The 17,004-nt window shown below is 47.4% G+C and overlaps 1 protein-coding gene across 1 annotated transcript in view; it reads left to right on the forward strand.

The window, feature by feature from the left end:
• LOC149337078 (uncharacterized) overlaps positions 1 to 16,469 on the forward strand; it is a 78,825-nt gene extending 62,356 nt beyond the window's left edge. The window contains exons 4-5 of the mRNA XM_089553302.1: positions 8,052 to 8,176; positions 12,116 to 16,469. Coding sequence (XP_089409428.1) covers positions 8,052 to 8,176; positions 12,116 to 12,405 — 415 coding nt within the window. The 3' untranslated portion in view covers positions 12,406 to 16,469. The remainder of the gene's footprint in view (positions 1 to 8,051; positions 8,177 to 12,115) is intronic.
• Positions 16,470 to 17,004: the final 535 nt, after the last annotated feature.

Genomic DNA, 17,004 nt, shown 5'->3' on the forward strand with positions numbered 1-17,004 from the left:
GCAGTGCGTGCACTAGGCTTTGGTAGTGATGGCCACGTGGTATCAGAGGCAGCAGGTCGTGTGACACCAGTCGCCGAGCTTTCCTAATTTGTTGTCGGTGGTGGCGGACAAACTGCAGTGCCGCTTGGGGTCTTCTCTTCGAAAGTATTTGTTTCCTTCAACCACCTTCGGCGGCGGCGCGAACGACGTCGTCGCACCTTTGCAGCGGCTGCTCTGTGGGTGGAATGGTCACGCACCATTTGCTTCAGTACCGCCCTCTCAGTCTTTAGGCGAGGGCAGTCCTTCGAGGAAGAGTCGTGAGGGCGACGACAGTCGGCGCACTTCGCGGCAACTGTCGCCGCTGTGTGGCTCAGAGCATCTTGGGCACACGATGGAGTTGTGACAGACGCCGCTCACGTGACCAATCCTCATACATTTCCTGCACTGTAGCGGCTTTGGTACGAATGGACGAACTGGGTGACGAAAGTGCCCTACCTTCACGTATGATGGAATGCAGTCACCCTTGAACGTCAGCTTGATGCATGTAGACCTTCCAAGGCGCTTAACTTGCATAATGGAAATGCTGTTGGTTGCCGGCTTGATTAAGATGGGCAAGTCGGCGTCAGGGATGGCGATGTCGACGTTGTAAATTACGCCAGCCGTGGTTCCGCTGTCTTGTAGAATAAGAGGGCGTACACTGAAATTGCCGAGTTTGGTGATGGCGACCAAACTGTCTAGCTGGCTTCGCTTCATGACATCAATGGCAATGATGTTCTTGTGGGGGTTTCTTCTAACGTCTTTAATCCCTCCTGGTACGAGGCTTTCAATAAACAGAAATGGCTTGCCTGTTTAGGAGATTCAAGTTGTCCGTTGACTCCAATGGCCCGAACAAGGCTGTATGTGCATCGCCACTTCGTGCCCTGATGATCGTATCCATACTTGAAGACGTCGTTGACGTCGACTCAGTTTGTCTGCGCAGTCTGCGCTTGGCCTTCTTACTAACGACGGGTACGAACCCATCGTCGGTCGAGGAGTCATCACTTCGAGGAGTCGTGTAGTCATCACTGTACACAAGGGTGTCCTGGCAGCTTGCGTCACTCGGGGCGTACAGGCGCTTCCTCTGGGCGGCTGTCGCCGACCCACCGGGATCCACAGAAGGCACCGCGGCCTCCACTTCCATCACCGTGACACAAAGCGAGCGGCGCCTCCCTAATTATGACACAGAATATCAAAAAATTGCAGAGACATGAAGCCGGCGTTCTGACACCGAACAACTTCTTTCTCTTTCTCCCATTGCCACTAAGGTAAAGCCAAAACTTCCAAGGTGCCGTTTTGACGAAGCTACTTAATTTTTTATTCAAAATTTGCTCTTTTTATTCCATCAGAGCCGTTTTTAAACTCCTTCGCAATTTCGATACCTCAGCTGAGCTGTCTTTTCTCCTGTGCAGCCTCTTTATCATGCGCTTGATGTGTATAATAGGTCGATTAATCAAAGGGTTACTGGGTTTTATTTTCTTTTCTCGAGTTAGAAAGAGTCTGTCAACGCAATGTTTTATGATATTCTTGAAACGTAGCCATAGGTTTTCAACTGGTTCACAATCGCAGGCAAGTTCAAATTCACTATATGCCATTTCTAAAAAATCTTGAATGGATGGGTCGTCTGCCTGCTTATAAGCCTTAAATTGCACAGGCACAAAGGGTTGCCCACGAGTGTTTGTTCTGATCGGAATGTGCGCAGAAACCGTTTTATGGTCAGATATCCCGTCTTTAACAGACACAGTATAGTCACCCACTCTGCCCAAAAGACACACCAAGTCCAAAAGTGACCGGGGTTCGAGTGTTACCCTCGTGTCTTCTTCCACGATTTGTTTCAGATTGTGCGAAAACATTATTTGCAGCAGTGCTTCGGAACTACAAATTTCAACGTTCCCAGGTAGCAGTCTGTCCCAGTTAATGCTTGGCAAATTAAAATCTCCGGTCATTATTAGTCTGGTGGTGCGGTTCAAGTGAGGGCATAAGAACATATTAAGGTCATCCAAAAAGCTGTGGCGAAGTGGCAGGTGGCCTATACACTGCGCCAACAAGGTAAGCAACACTCGTATAAGTAATTTTGCACCAAGCTGTTTCAGGCAAAGTGCACTGGACCATTACTGCATCTATAGGTCTTTTGACAATGATTGCAACACCCCCACCACGAGTATCCCTGTCCCATCTGAACGTCTGGTAGTTTGGGCTACTATACAGTGACTAGGCACACCGTTGTTTAGCCTTGTTTCGCTTACGACGAGCACGTGTGGACTTTCCGTCGGTAATACATATTCTAACTCTGCTACTTTGTTAAAAAGGCTGCGAGCATTCAATGATAAGATTCGTAGCTATGACGGGGTGGGTTCAGGTGGTGGTGGTGGTGAAAACATTTATTAAGAATGAACAGGAGGTATGTTTGGATCAGCCCGTAAGGGACCGATCCTTGCAAACACTAGGTGGAGGTCCCTAGTATGGGACCCCAGTGGCGGTTGCCGCCGCCCTGCCGCACCCGACTGGGCGGCGGGCGTTGATTCACCGGAATTATCCGAGGTGTCAGGGCCATCATGCCAGTTGCCTGCTTTTCGAGTGCGTTGCTTCAACTTATCTCGGGAGTTCAGGAGCGAGCGTGCGTTCTTCTCGATGTCCCAAGTGTATAACTTATCATTTATTTTGAGCTTGTCATCGATTAAAAAGACCTTCTCGCCCTGCGCCCTTTCAGCAGAGGCATTTTCCCACAACTTCCTTCGCACCGCTACCGTTTCCTTCGCATAGTCATTGCTTACACTAACCGATTGTCCTTTCAGTTTGCTGCAGTTCTTCAGCACTTGTTGCTTTTCTCTGCTGTCATAAAATTTCGTAATAATCGGCCTAATAATAATGAAGACCGTTTTAGACGGCACGATGCAAGCTGTGGCTTATGCGAGCGGGAAACTCAGTGAGGTGTACAGTCGTCGGCCTAAGCAAGAGCTCCTTCGTTTTCTGAAGCCTGCCGCTTGGCAGGAAGGCGCCACATAACGAAGCCCTCCTGCCTTCAAGACCTGTATAGAGAAATATCTCCGGCGTCTTGCTGCTGATTCCTGACAGGCACCATATAGGAGGGTAACCCTGCATACAGGATTTAGGCATTTTCCCAAGAACCCAGGCACTGCAGCATGCCAGGCACTGCAGCGTATCATCCAGCCGAGCTTGGACACCATTTACTGCCCGCAGCAAATCATCTCTGCAGTCGAGAAAAGTAGCCGGCATCTGTCTCCTTAAGAAAACATCGACCATGGACCACAGATGTGAGTTCATGCGTGCAAGAGGGCAAATAGGATAGGATATTGCGATCCACCTTAGCTGGGCGAATTTTTTGTTTAATTAAAAGCCTGGACATCAAAACGGTTCGCATGTAGATAGTTCTCAAGCAGTTCTTTTTTTTTTTTTGCTGCGAGCCGTAATGCCGTCTTAGGACAAGCTGTTCTTGCAGTTTTTTTCGTAAAATGACGAATAGCCGAAATAGGAGAATTGGAAGTGTTCGTCCAATCAGATCGCGCTTCCTCGTTATGTGTCACCACACCGCTATCCGTCACACTGGGGAAAGACTAACTTGGAGTCAGACAGTAAGTAAGATGTCGGCAGATTGCACGACAAAGTTGCCACGTCTTTGCTTTTTTGCTTTCCGTGGATTTTTCGCATGAACATGATTAAAACCGGCACACATACTTATTCTAGCTTTTCGTTGAGTTCTGCCTGATATATGCTGCCCTGAACTCAGCGCCATCGATAAATACGGCACAGCACTCCCTGCCTATCCAGAAAAAAAGGCTGTGTTTCTAGCACGTGCGTACGGAGAGCACAGGAATATTTCTTTTGCACTGCACATAAATTGCTGGCTGAAAATGGGTGCGGTTGAATCACTACGTACAGTCAGCAGGAAGGGGTTCACCAATGTCACAGGCTCTCTGCCTCGAGCATGTACAAATTTATTGACTCTTTAGAGATGACTAGCATTGCAATCAGTGCAATGTTGCAGCAGTCACATGTGTTCTTAATAAAAAAAAATCGATGCAGCTCTGTCACAAGGACACGTGCGCCAAAAGATACAACGTTTTTTTTTTAATCCAAGGCGAGCTATTTTCCGAATTTCAAAAAGGCGAGCTATTATCAAAAATTTTCAAAATACTCACACGTACATGTAGAAGCCGCGCGCCTAAGGCGAGAGAGAGAACATAATTTAACTAGACTCTGCTTAAAGAAACAAACTTATATCGCTTTCTTGGTTTCCGATTTGCCTCATTGCCGGAAAAATCACTTCTACTTTAGAAAACTGCTTGTTTGGCTTGGTAAACGCGCATTTATAACAGAAATGCAAGTCCTTGCAAGCTTCAAAGAAACCACGTGCGGCCATAAGAGGCTTCTTTCTAGAAACTCTGACTGCTCTGAATCTACTAAAAGCTGTAAATCATCTCATCCTCCTGTTAACCAACACTGACTTCGGAATTGCATATTCGCACAATACTAAATCAACGTTTTTTTTTCAGTTGTGAATAACACAGTGTTTTTGATAAGGTAATTCGAAGAAAGATTGATTTATTGGTTTATTCGGGATTAGCGTCTCAAAGTGACTCAGGCTATGAGGGACGCCGTAGTGAAGGGCTCCGGAAATTCCAACCACCTGGGGCTCTTTAACGTGCACTGACATCGCACAGTACACGGGCTTCTGTAATTTTGCCTGCATCGAAATTCGGCCGCCGCAGCCGGGAGACAACCCACGTCATTCGGGTCGGCAGCCGAGCGCCTTAACCACTGAGCCACCGCGGCGGGGCTAATTCGGAGAAAGAGTTACAATGTTCTGTAATTCGGAGAAAGGGTTACAGAACGTTGTACGTTCTTTTACCGAAACGCGTGCTCATAGAGCCTACACTGTGGTCTTAACTTAGCGGGACTGGCAATTCTTCCTTCAGAGGCTAGCGAGGTTTGACCGTTGTAAACGCAATGCTTCATGAATTTACGGCAGAATTTTCTGCTCAAACATTTGCTCATTACCAAGTTTTCGTTTTCAGTGCATAGTTTTGCCTCCATTTGGAGAAATATTTCCCTACTTATAACCAAAGTTAGAAAAAAAGCTCGTACGTATCGGAGGCATCGTCCATGTTCGAAGTATCCTTTTCCCGGAAGCATCATTGTTCTGGAATGAAAGTGGATTGTTAATTGGCGAACAGAATTATAGCTTATAGCGAACATGAAATTCCAACTTACATAAAATAATCATATTACCGTTTTTATGGCAAGATACCTGATTTTTTTCAGACAAAGTTAAGTGCATTCGCTAATTTAAAAAATGTAGCACGCTAACTTGATCTCCATGAAATCTGGTGCCTGAACTGGACCATGCGATAACTGAGTTGAGTATCCCCTGTGGTGGCAGAAGTGTGCGTTATCCCAGCGGAAAATATCGCACTAGACATTTCACAAAACCGATACGGCCAGCTACGTCTTTAGAAGGTTCCACGTTATAGGGTGACTTCCCATTCCTTGTTGGTATATAGTTTTTGGCAGCAATAGTTAAAATTTATTTACTTACGCTACGGCCTTGTCTCCAAGGCATTTATAGGGTGGATAGAAAGAATTGAAAACAAAAGTTAACACTGAGTCAAACCAAAAATTAACTAAAACAACCAAAATAGATCTAAAAGTTGCAAGTACAGCTTAAATGGTTTTTAAGATATTCTTTGCATGTATGCTATTTTGACCGCGTATGCTAAAATTAACCGGTTTTCATAACCCCAAGTGAAATGATATATAAAAGAAGAAATACAGAACTGCCACTTTTTTTGTTTATAACTGTGTCCAGGGCATTACGAACGACGTACATAGAGAATATGGGCCTCGCTTTCATTGAATGAACGCATTATACCACTACTGGTCAAATGTTTAGGGGAATCCCCCAAGGTGGAGTAAATTTGTAATAAGGGAGCAATTACTCATTGGCATCCACCCAAGCGCAGCCATACGGCTACAAAGGAAAGCTGAACAGCTTTCTCAGAAACTTCATAGTTAAAGAAAAATTCATCCTGGTCCGGGGTTCGAACCCGGGACCACCGCTTCACCGGAGCAGTCGCTCTACCAACAGAGCTGTTTCGAGTTATTGATCAATTCTTTTTTTTTATTTCCGGTATTCACATATACATACAAAACAAACCGCAATCACCAACTAAGTTAAAAACGACCGCACACCTTGTGCGGACGTATTGATCAATTCGCTCTCGCCCTACCATAAGCTTGCCGTCCCGGTTAGCTCAGTGTGTAGAGCGACTGCTCCGGTGAAGCGGTGGTCCCGGGTTCAAACCCCGGACGAGGACGATTTTTTTCTTTAACTACGAAGTTTCTGAGAAAGCTGTTTAGCTTTCCTTTGTAGCCCTATGGCTGCGCTTGGGTGGATGCCAATGAGTAATTGCTCCCTTATACCACTACTGTTTGCAAAGAATGAAGTTACACGCGGCAAGAATAGACCGAGTCCACTATTGCTATATGAGAATGGCATCTTTGAGCCTTCCGCAACAAAACAGACAACGAAAGACTTGTTTAAAGACTGCTGTATTTAATGTATTTTAGTACACAGAGGCTAATAGAGTAAGCCCAAAAACGGTTATCAAGAGAAAAGATACAAGCAAATATCTACCTGCCTGCGCGCAGGCTTATTATTATACGACAAGATTATTCCATTTCTGGTGGCTGTTCTCTTGTGTTGCCCTGCATTAGAGCATTTCGTCCTTTATATCCCCTTGTGTGCACACTGTTCGTTTTCCTCTATCTCGTGGACTTCGCTTTCTTGTTCCTGCCCATCATGTTTCGTTGAGTTTGAAATTAGCGTGAGCCGCCAGCGCAACAAAAACTGGCGAATATTCAAGTAGCTAGGGGGACGCAAACGAAAACTCGCCCGATTAAGCCGTCGAAATTGCGAGAATATCGGAGAAAAATCCGCTCTTGATAGCCGGACGGTCCGCAGCCTTGTTCCTGTTAGATGATGTCCAGTTCTCTTCATCCGCAAGCAGTGGCGTCCGGTCGGAGAAGGAACACGTCGTGTTTTGTGGTCTTGTAAGCAACTGTCACCAGCGAACAGGTTTCTTGTGTTCGAACGCGGTCTTTGGATAGCAGTTCTTGCGCTTTGGCTCCGGAAGTGATTGTCGTGGGTGATGTTGCGCTGCAGAGGTGTGGAATGCACGCGAATACTCGTATATCGGAAAAGCAGGTGGGAGTGCATTCACAAAGCGACAAGGCGTATCGCGAGTAGTTTATTTATTCTGTCTGGCTCTTCTAGAGGTCACCGACTTCAAGATCGCCTGAGTATTCGAAACAATTTAAGGGGGAATGATAAAAAGCCAACGCCGTTACAAAGGTGCCCGGTTTCGCGACACTATGACGCCAGGTTGTCGAGGTTGGACGGACTGCCAACGTTGCTCCAATACACAGTGCTTTTTAAGCTGCCTGTTTCTCGAGGGGTAGCTATGAACAGGAACCAATAAATGGTAAGTTTAGCAGGTGGTTGGAAGGTGTGTTGTTTTAGGTAACTGACACTGAGTACATTAACTGCTGTAGATAGCGAACAGAATGGATGGATGGAAACAACTTTATTACACCAAAACAAAAATCTTCCAGGGTGGTCCCCTACTGGTCCAGGAGTCCACGGGCTTGCGCTTCACGTAAAGCCCGATCCACCAGCCATTTCTGGCCGGCGGGCTGAGCGGTCCGTAAAGCAGCCTCCCAGGAAGAATGAGTGGGATTGGGGATGGAGGGTAATGCCTTTGGGGAAGGACATTCCCAAAGGTAGTGGAAAAGTGTGGATCTGGACAAGCCACAGGTGGTACAATCAGGAGGAAAGGTGGGGTGAAAGCATGAGAGACGGTAGGGGGAAATAAAACAGCCTGTCTGTAATTGTCGCCATGTGGCGCTAGATGAGGGCGACAAGGTATTGTGGGGTGGTGACAGTGTCATGCGGCTGAGTTTGTAGAATGTTGTAATTTGATGATATGTATACAGGACCGATGTAGCCTCTTTCGCAGGGTTGGGTGCCTGATCATCCGGGATCCGGGAGGAGAGTTCTCGGGCCAGCGCATGAACGCGCTCATTACCGGGGATCGAGGCATGCCCAGGGACCCACGACAGAGGAACCGTTCGGTCGAGAGAGGTGACTGTGGCAAGAATACGATGTGTTGCCGGCGTCGCCACGCCCTTTAGGTAGTGGCGGTACGCGGCCTGGGAATCTGTGCAAATTACGGTTACGTTTTTGTCAATGGTGGAGTGGGCCAGAGCAAGTGCGATGGCGGCTCCTTCCGCTTCTGCAGACGAATTAGTCCGGATAGTGGCTGCGGCCCCCACTGTGCCGTCTTCATAGGCTGCGACTGCCGTGAAATATCCTGGTTTTGAATTTTCTGCCGCGTCGACAGAAAGGATATCGGAGCGGTTGCTGTATGTTTTCTTGTAATAGCTCGCTCCTGTCTGCTGCCTACCCTGATGGAGACTAGCGCTCATATTGCGTGATAGGGGCTTCTGATATATGTGATCCTGCGTGCGCAGAGAGATCATGTAAGGTGTAGGACTTGTTGGGGTGGGAATGGGTGGATTGAGACGTAGCTGTCGCAGTAGGCGTTGTCCTGTTTCCGTGCGACTCAGGCGGACTAATTGGTTGGGGCGTTGAGCCTCTATTAATTCGATCACTGTATTGTGGGTACCAGTGGCCAGGAGACGTTTCGTGCTAAACGTCCGTGGAAGACGTAGGGCGAAGGTGACAGCCGTGCGTATTAGGATGTCTGCCTGTTGTGTTTGCCGCTGAGTGAGTATGTGGTATGGGAGGTGATATATAATGCGGCTAATGATTAGTGCATTTGTCATATTGAGTGTCTCCCGTTCAGACAGCCCATGATTGCGTGCTGCCACCCGCCTGATAAGTGCAGCGACCTGTTTGGTCTGTTTTTGCAAGAGCTGAAGGGTGGTGGTTGCATCCAGTGTGTTGCTAATGAGAAGGCCGAGAATCTTCACCTGAGGCACAATGGGCACTGGATTGCCGTACATGTGTAGTTCGATCTGAGGGTCACTGGGGAGGGGCTTCAGTTGCAGGAGTTCCGATTTATTTGGAGAGCAACGGAGGCCTTTGTTTGCTAAATGAGTAGTGGTGATGTCTATGACAGATTGCAGGATATCCTGGGCTGTTCCAAGGGATCCTCCCGTTGTCCAGAGGGTTATATCATCTGCGTATATGGCTGTGTGCAGCCCTGGGATAGCAGCAAGGGCCTTTGCCAGTGGCGCTAGTGCAATGTTAAAAAGTAAAGGTGACAGAACCGCCCCTTGTGGGGTACCCCGGTTAGGCAGGGGGAAAGGCTGGGAGGCAATATCCCCAAGGTGGAGTTCTGCCGTGCGTCCCTGAAGGAAGGCCCGAATATATCGCCATATGCGGGTGCCGCATCCCGTGGTGGCTAATGTCGCGAGGATATGGTCACGGCTTATTGTGTCGAAAGTCTTATGAATATCCAGGGCCAGTACGGCTCGCGTACTGGCTGTACGGCGCCTGGTGCAAAAGAGGGACTCTTTAAGGGCAAGAAGTACGTCTTGCGCCGAAATGTTTGGGCGGAAGCCGAATTGAACGTTGGATAGAAAGCCTGTTGTTTCTACAAACGGTTGCAGGCGATTGAGAATGACATGCTCGAAGAGCTTGCCGACACAGCTCGTTAAGGAGATGGGGCGCAAATTTTGAAGAGTGACGGGCTTGCCCGGTTTGGGTATAAATCGCATGCTGGCATGGGTCCAGGCTGATGGGAGTGTCCCAGCTTGCCAGTGGTTATTAAAGAGCTCCGTGAGTTCCTGGAGGGAGACTTCGTCCAGACTGAGTAGTGCCTTGTACGTTATGCCATCCGGCCCCGGCTCCGTAGAGCGGCGAATACTGAAGAGTGCTCGGTGGACTTCGTTTAAGGTGATGTCGGCATCAAGTTCTGGGTTAGGTGGAGGTAGATTGGGTGGATCTGCCGACTGAAGAGATGTGGGTATATAAGTGTCCCGTAGTTGGCCAATTACGTCGGTGCCCTTTTGGCGCTCTAGTTGTATTAGACGTTGTCTGTTTACTTGTGTCTGAGATTTAGTGGTTGTTGGATCCAAGAGAGCACGTAGGAGGGACCACGTGCGTTTAGTGCTTAATGTACCCTTGAGGTCGTTACAAAATGTTGCCCAGTTTGCGCGGGCTAGCGTGTTCGCATATTCTTCTGCCTCGCGAGTGAGAGCGGCTATGCGGAGTCTCAATTTACGATTGTGTCGCTGGTGACGCCAGCGCTTGAGAAGTCCCTGTCGGGCCTCCCATATATGAGCAAGATGCGGATCAATCTGCGGTGCCTTATGGGTATTTTTAATGCTTTTGCTGTTCGCCTGGATGGCCTTCACCAGATGGTCAGTCCAGTCAGTAACAGAACGGGGTTCTGTAGAATCAGCTGCCAAATATAAGCGCAATTTATCCCAGTCAGTGAGAAGCTGCGAACGAGGGTTGAAAATCTTGGAATCATAAGCTATAATAGTGCAGACTAGAAAGTGGTCACTTCCAAGGCTGTCTTGGAGCACCGTGTGAGATTTAACGATTATGTTCGGTGTGGCCCATGTGAGATCGGGTGTGGTGTCGCGGGTGACGCTTGTGCCAATGCGAGTGGGTACGTTGGGGTTTGTGATCAGGCTAAAGTTGTAATCAGCCATTGCGGTAGAAATCAGGTTACCTTTGGGGGTATCCGAGGTGTATCCCCAGTGCGTGTGACGTGCATTAAAATCACCCACCACAAGGAGCTTTGAGGAAGGGAAGGAGCCCAGGATGCCCGGAATAACTCTGCCTTTATCTTTAGGATTGCTGTATATGTTAATAATAGTGAGGCCATATGTGTGCCTTGGTGAGCTGAGCTCTATCGCGGTATATTGAGTGCCCTTGCTGTCTGGGGTGTTTGTCGGTGTGCGGTCTAGTACTGGCATGGATGCGAGTGTCAGGATTGCCGTACGTGGTGTAAGGGCTGCCGTGTGATAACCGCGGATATGAATGTGATTTGTTTCCGTCTGTTGCAGAGCGATGACATGGGGGTATTAGGGGAGTTTGCTATATATGCGGCTAGTTGTGCTTGTTTTCGGCATATGCTGGGACAGTTCCATTGCCATATAATTGTTTCTGTTGGTGTATAGCGAACAGGAACAAACGATGTGGCTAAACCGCGCATAGCTCACTAGCGCTCAGGCGAGTATTAGCGGACCTTACACATGCTCGGGAATCCGCAGCTGACTTAATGCAAATGAAACGTTATTGTTTCCGTAATTCATTCTACCCTCGTCCCTCGATTATGCTCAGACGCAGTCGTACTCACAATACTGCTGTTTAACGAAATACTTCGATGCACCACGGGGTCAGCATGCATAAACAGCGTAAAGAATTTCAGTGAAGGCTTTGCAGAGCTCGTAGCACTGATGTGTTAGATATGAATAAGTTAGTCCACTCGTCTTCAAGTTGCTAGGTATGCATGCAAGTTGCCTTTGCAGACTTTCTGAAACAGCCATACCACGCGATTGCACATCACGTACCTTGTCACGTGCCCGGTATTGGCGTTTTGTGGGAGAGTTTTCTTCCTAGGCTACGGGTGTACTTTGAGCTTTTCTCTTTCCTGCATCCCTGCCGTTACACTGTGCTACGTGCTGCGCCTGCCCAGCATTCACCTGATCAGGCATCGTTTCCGGTGGCGGTAGGTAATACATAAACGGCGAGTCATTCATGCTAAATTTGACTATGTAGGTTTCATTTTATCTTTAAGCCAACATGTAGAAAGAGCTGCAGATATGACACCAGTTTTCGTACACGTAATTCTGCCAATTCACCTTTGCAGTAGCGCGCGAGAACGCAAATGCGGCCTAATTGTTGCGTCCCGCAATGCGGCCGTCCGGGTCATGTCAGAGAGTTTCGGTTTCAGCTCGAAATGTTTGCTTATTTCGAATAATTATTTATGTATTTGAAAAACTGCAGTGACGTCCTGTTACGAGAAAGCGTTAAGCAATATAAATCATCTATTATAAGAAGGATATGAATAAATCGCCGCCGTCGCTGTTTTTTTCCTTGCAGAGCCACATTCTCACAGCCGGTTTTTCCCTTGCTCCGTCGCCTCCGTCGCGCCCGCAGCTGACGGAGGGACCGGTTTTTGGACCGTTTTCCCCACCAAATCGGGCGGCTGGTGCCGCCGGGTCCTGCTCTACGTTTCCGTCGAGCGGCGGCGACGGAGCCCTGCCCCATGGAGAGCGCACCAGTCACAGCGCGAGCTCGCTTCACGTGACCCACTGCTTGCTTGCTGCGAGCAAGAGATGGCGCGGTTATCGCCTCCGTCGCCACCGCGCTGTAGAGGAGACCGGCAGTGAGAATCAGGTCTAAGTCATCAATCTTCTGCGGGCGAACCAAGGCAGTGACATCAAGATTTTTCTCGAGAATGACGATTGGCAGGATGACGTCTAATGTCGTTGTGTAGCGTCAATACGTTCGGCCAGCTTCGACGGCGCCATCTGGGTGGCTGGCTGCAAAGCATTGCTGTACGAAAATACTGAAGCTTACAGTATGGCAACCGAATTCTTGAGTTCAGCTTTGACATACATAGGGAGCACAGTCGACGATCGTTTTATTTAAGCTCTCCGTTCACCCGCTCGTATGTAAGCTGGCAAGCGGTCGTCGGCGGTGGTTAATTTTTCTGCACAGCAGGATTCCTTCGGTTAGTTAAGCAATAAACGTAGATCTGCACTCTTTGATGAAAACTTCAGGGGCGCTGTGGCGAAAGAGGGTGTTTACCGTGAAGAATTTGGCAGCTCCTGCTTCGCTACCACGGAGCGAGGCTTCAGCGCCGGCTGATTTGGCCATGTAATCGGTTTTTACTATTATTCATTTGCTATGGGCTCTCAGCATTCGGAACAGGCAAAGCAGGTCGATACCTATATCCTGTAAAAGTTTCCTTGGTTACTAGCATTGCTGTAAAAATCCTGCAGAGATCATTGGCAAAGTTTTGAGGCGTTGGTATTCATAACAATTCTTAGCTTAGTATGCGACGTCAATGGACCGACGGGGCCAGTAATACTTCAATGTGAAAGCACTAAATCACTAGCAATCTTGGAAAAGACGAGGTATGTCCGAAGCCTGCATTTGCGCACAAAAATCACGAAAGAAAACGAAAAGCGCATAATATGCTTCCTGGGTCAGAGGACACCTCAAATAGCGATTTTAGATACATGGCGGTATTGAAAGAGAAATGTGCGCTGCTTGCGTTTTCGTTGACAACATTGTCACCAATATCACGAGGAGAGAAAGGCCGAAATGGTAGCAGTGGAGGCTGCCGCTGCTATGTCCTCGACGACGGCTTCTTTCGTTTGTGAGACTAACGAATAGGATTCTTAGTCTAAATGGCGTTTGACCGACCACACCATCCAATTGGCGAGAAGTTAATCTGCGGCAAAAAAGTTCCATAACGACTTCACCGAAGCAAACTTTAATCAGACCTGAGTACATATTCATTGCTAAACAAAGCTGAACAATTCATAGGAATTGCTAACCTATGCTTAGAACTAAGCTTAACACATGCGTATGCGAGCCAAACAGAGATCACGCTTTGTATAACTAGATTGAGAAGAGAAAGAGCATCACCAAATTGTTTTGGTTGAGTGCGCAGGAATTTGTCCCTTTGAAAGGGTCAGAACAAACGACGCGTATACCTTTGAATGTGGTTAAGAAGGCCCTAAGTGTTTTGCAATCGAACAGGATCACGAAATCATCTTCCAGTGGGTACCGGGCCATAGCGGCATTGTTGGTAACGCCTTAGCTGACGATGCTGCTCAATCGGCTCATGATGGAACCAACACTGTCCGCATACCATTAACAAGAGCTGACGCAGCAAGGCACCTTCAACTGGGCGTCCGAAAGGTGACTGTACAGTCGTGGTCTACCCCTGGAGGTTGGACACCCCGCTCACACCACTTCGGCCTCTTGCTTCAACTTCATATACCATTCGGTCTCCCCGCGGCGATACTACGCTGTTGTGCCGCCGTTGGCTGGGAGTGCCGTTCACAAACGCCTACTCCAATCTCATCGCAATGGCACACTCTCCAGCGAGTGAGCAGTGCGGTTGTGATTAAACGATTGGGCAGCTCCTCTGCGACTGCCCTCGTTTTGAGCGAGAGCACGGTTTCCTGACTGCTACTCTCTACCGCTTGGACTCGCGTCCTCTAACAGAGTCCAAGATTCTGGGTCCTTGGACACAACCTTCCTCGCAAAGGAAAGCGTTGAAAGCGCTCCTGAGATTTTTTTAGGACTCGGGGTTGTATTTCCGTTTATAACCAAAGTTTTATTGCGCGCGCTGTGTCCGCTTGACATAGTGGTCGATGGACACTTGAAAAACTCATTTCATTGCCACTATTTTTCCTTTTTTTCCTCTTTGTTCCCCTCCCCAAGCGTAGGGTAGCCAAGTGGGCATCGCCTGGTTAACCTCCCTGCCTTTCCGTCCATTTCTCTCTCTCTCTCTCTTCGTCCTCGAAATTTTAATACCAACTACAGATACTATTTACAGTGGGCTACACACCTCTAAATACATGAGAAGGCTAACAATATGATTCGAGAACTAAATTATTCAGTATATGTTAACCAGCCTTTACTCAGCACATCATAGCTGTATTATGATGCGCTACTCTGCTGGTAGCGCTGTTTAAACACAAAAAGCCATTTTTAAAATTGGAGAATGCTTTAGGTGAACCACCGGATATATGGTATTCATTTTTTCTAAGTGAAATTATTGTACTCACCCTACTAGACCGCTACAGGTTAGAAAACAGAGTAGAGGAAGCGCAGCACTCTTCATAACGAAACAGCAGAGCTGATCTAGGGCTACAAGTCTTCTATGAAGAAAAATTTGTGGATTACCTTTTTCCGCCATTTGCGCCCATCTAAATATAGTGCTGCCTCCGTCGTCACCAAGACAATTACCATAAATGTCAGTCCATAGAAAACACTAATGAGGTGTGGCAAACGTTACCACCCACTAGTCCATCGCCGTGCATATTCAGATGTGAATATGCAAAGCGACCCCGTCTGGTATTCTATGCTTCTCCGCTCATGCTGGGATATGAAAACTTTTATGAATAATGCGAATACCTCCAGCAGAATAACGTGCGGCGACTTAGATCATCACAATTAATGATAATATCTATAAGTGTCGTGTTTACTGACTCATATATAAATTTAATACAGCTGCTTTCAATCACTCTTCTATCTGAATAGGGCGCTTAGGTGTCCGCAGCCATGGCTTCGTGTGAAAAGCTGCTGCCGGATCTACTACGCACAAATGAGTGGCTACTCCAAGAAGAGCACGTAGACACCTTGATTTGCATTGGATATATCGGCTGTGGAATCATGAATTGTTCCCTTTTCAAGTGCAAACCGCATGAACAGCGCTGCACTGGGATTTGTTAATTATTCGGCCAATTTCGATAGGCGGCGGAGATAATAAATTCACACTGGGCCTGAAATGGAGCGGTGAGGGTAGTGACTGAATGAGCGACACAGATGTCTCATCGCTGTTGCAGAAGTGGCGCTGGTGTTGAACGGACACATCAAGTTTTCATGCACATAGCTATGATTATCAGTCGAGAATGCACGACGCTATCGTTTTTGTTTTGTGGTGGGCCGTTCTCTTTTCTGTTCTTCGTGTTGTCAGCGTTCTTATTCTTATTGCGCAGTCTGTAATCTTTTTAGACTACGGCGCGTGCGTGTAAGCAGGATGTGGCTTTTTTCCAGGGGGTGTATGATGGATGGATGATGTGGCTACAGAAGCGCCGAATATCCTAGACGACAAGTTTTTGTTAACCCAACAGTGAGCGCGCACTGCACTTTACGCGAAACTGTGGATAGAAGTTATATAGACAAAAATAACTAGCGAAGCACGAAGCAAAGAGCGATTATAGTTTGTGTTGTAGAAAAAAAAAGATATTTATTTTCGGTCAACCTTGTATCTCAACATTCGGTACGCGGACACTCTTGCTGCCCTGTCTAATCAACATTGGCGGAGTTGTGCTGTAATTACCCTTATTCTATTGATGCCCTTTATTTCACTAATCTCACTAATTATTTAACAGGAACACTTCACGCCATCCTTGCGCAAAAAAGAGGTTCTAAGTAGAAGAATCATAACTATATAGAGTCTACAGTACAGGAAAGAGTGAAATACCAAACAGAAGCACTCAAACACTCTGAAATTCTTGCTGCAAAAGAGGGACTGCGAAAAACGCTTCACCATGGAAATGCGCAGAAGAAAAGAACCCTTTAGGCACTTCATTCTGCAACTCCCGCCTCTAGAGAAAAGTTATGCGTATGGCGCGTTGTTTTCGTCCAGCAAGGCTTAATGAAAGACGGCAAATTTACTATGCAGTTATGAAAGTTAACTGTGAGAAAATCTGTTAAGAATAAATTCTCCGCCCTCTTCAATGCTACTCTATCTTTAGGAGAATAGTTTAGAAGAACTTCTATCTTTAGGTGAAATTTCTTGTTATGTTTCATGCCACTCTAATACACACATGCCGCGGTGGCTTAGTGGTTACGGCGCTCGGCTCCTGGCCCGAAAGACGCCGGTTCGATGCCGGCCGCGGCGGCCGAATTTCGATGGAGGCGAAATTCTAGAGGCCCGTGTTCTGTACGATATCAGTGCACGTTAAAGAACCCCAGGTGGTCGAAATTTCCGGAGCCCTTCAATACGGCGTTCCTCATAGCCTAAGTTGTTTTGGGACGTTAAACCACCACAAAACCAAACTCTAATACGCTCTCAAATTATCCAGTGTTCGCTATGACGTTGTTTCGAGCACGGAACCTGTTTTGTTTTATAAAACAGGCTATATGCAAGAACGCAAATTTCAGTTCACTTTCTCTGAAAACCAGCTGTGAGGATATGCGTCACGAATAAACTTTCCGCCCATTTCAAGGCTACTCTTTTT

The sequence above is a fragment of the Amblyomma mixtum genome, chromosome 7, assembly GCF_055824585.1.
Source record: "Amblyomma mixtum isolate Tamu chromosome 7, ASM5582458v1, whole genome shotgun sequence".
NCBI classification, from domain to species: Eukaryota; Metazoa; Arthropoda; class Arachnida; order Ixodida; family Ixodidae; genus Amblyomma; species Amblyomma mixtum.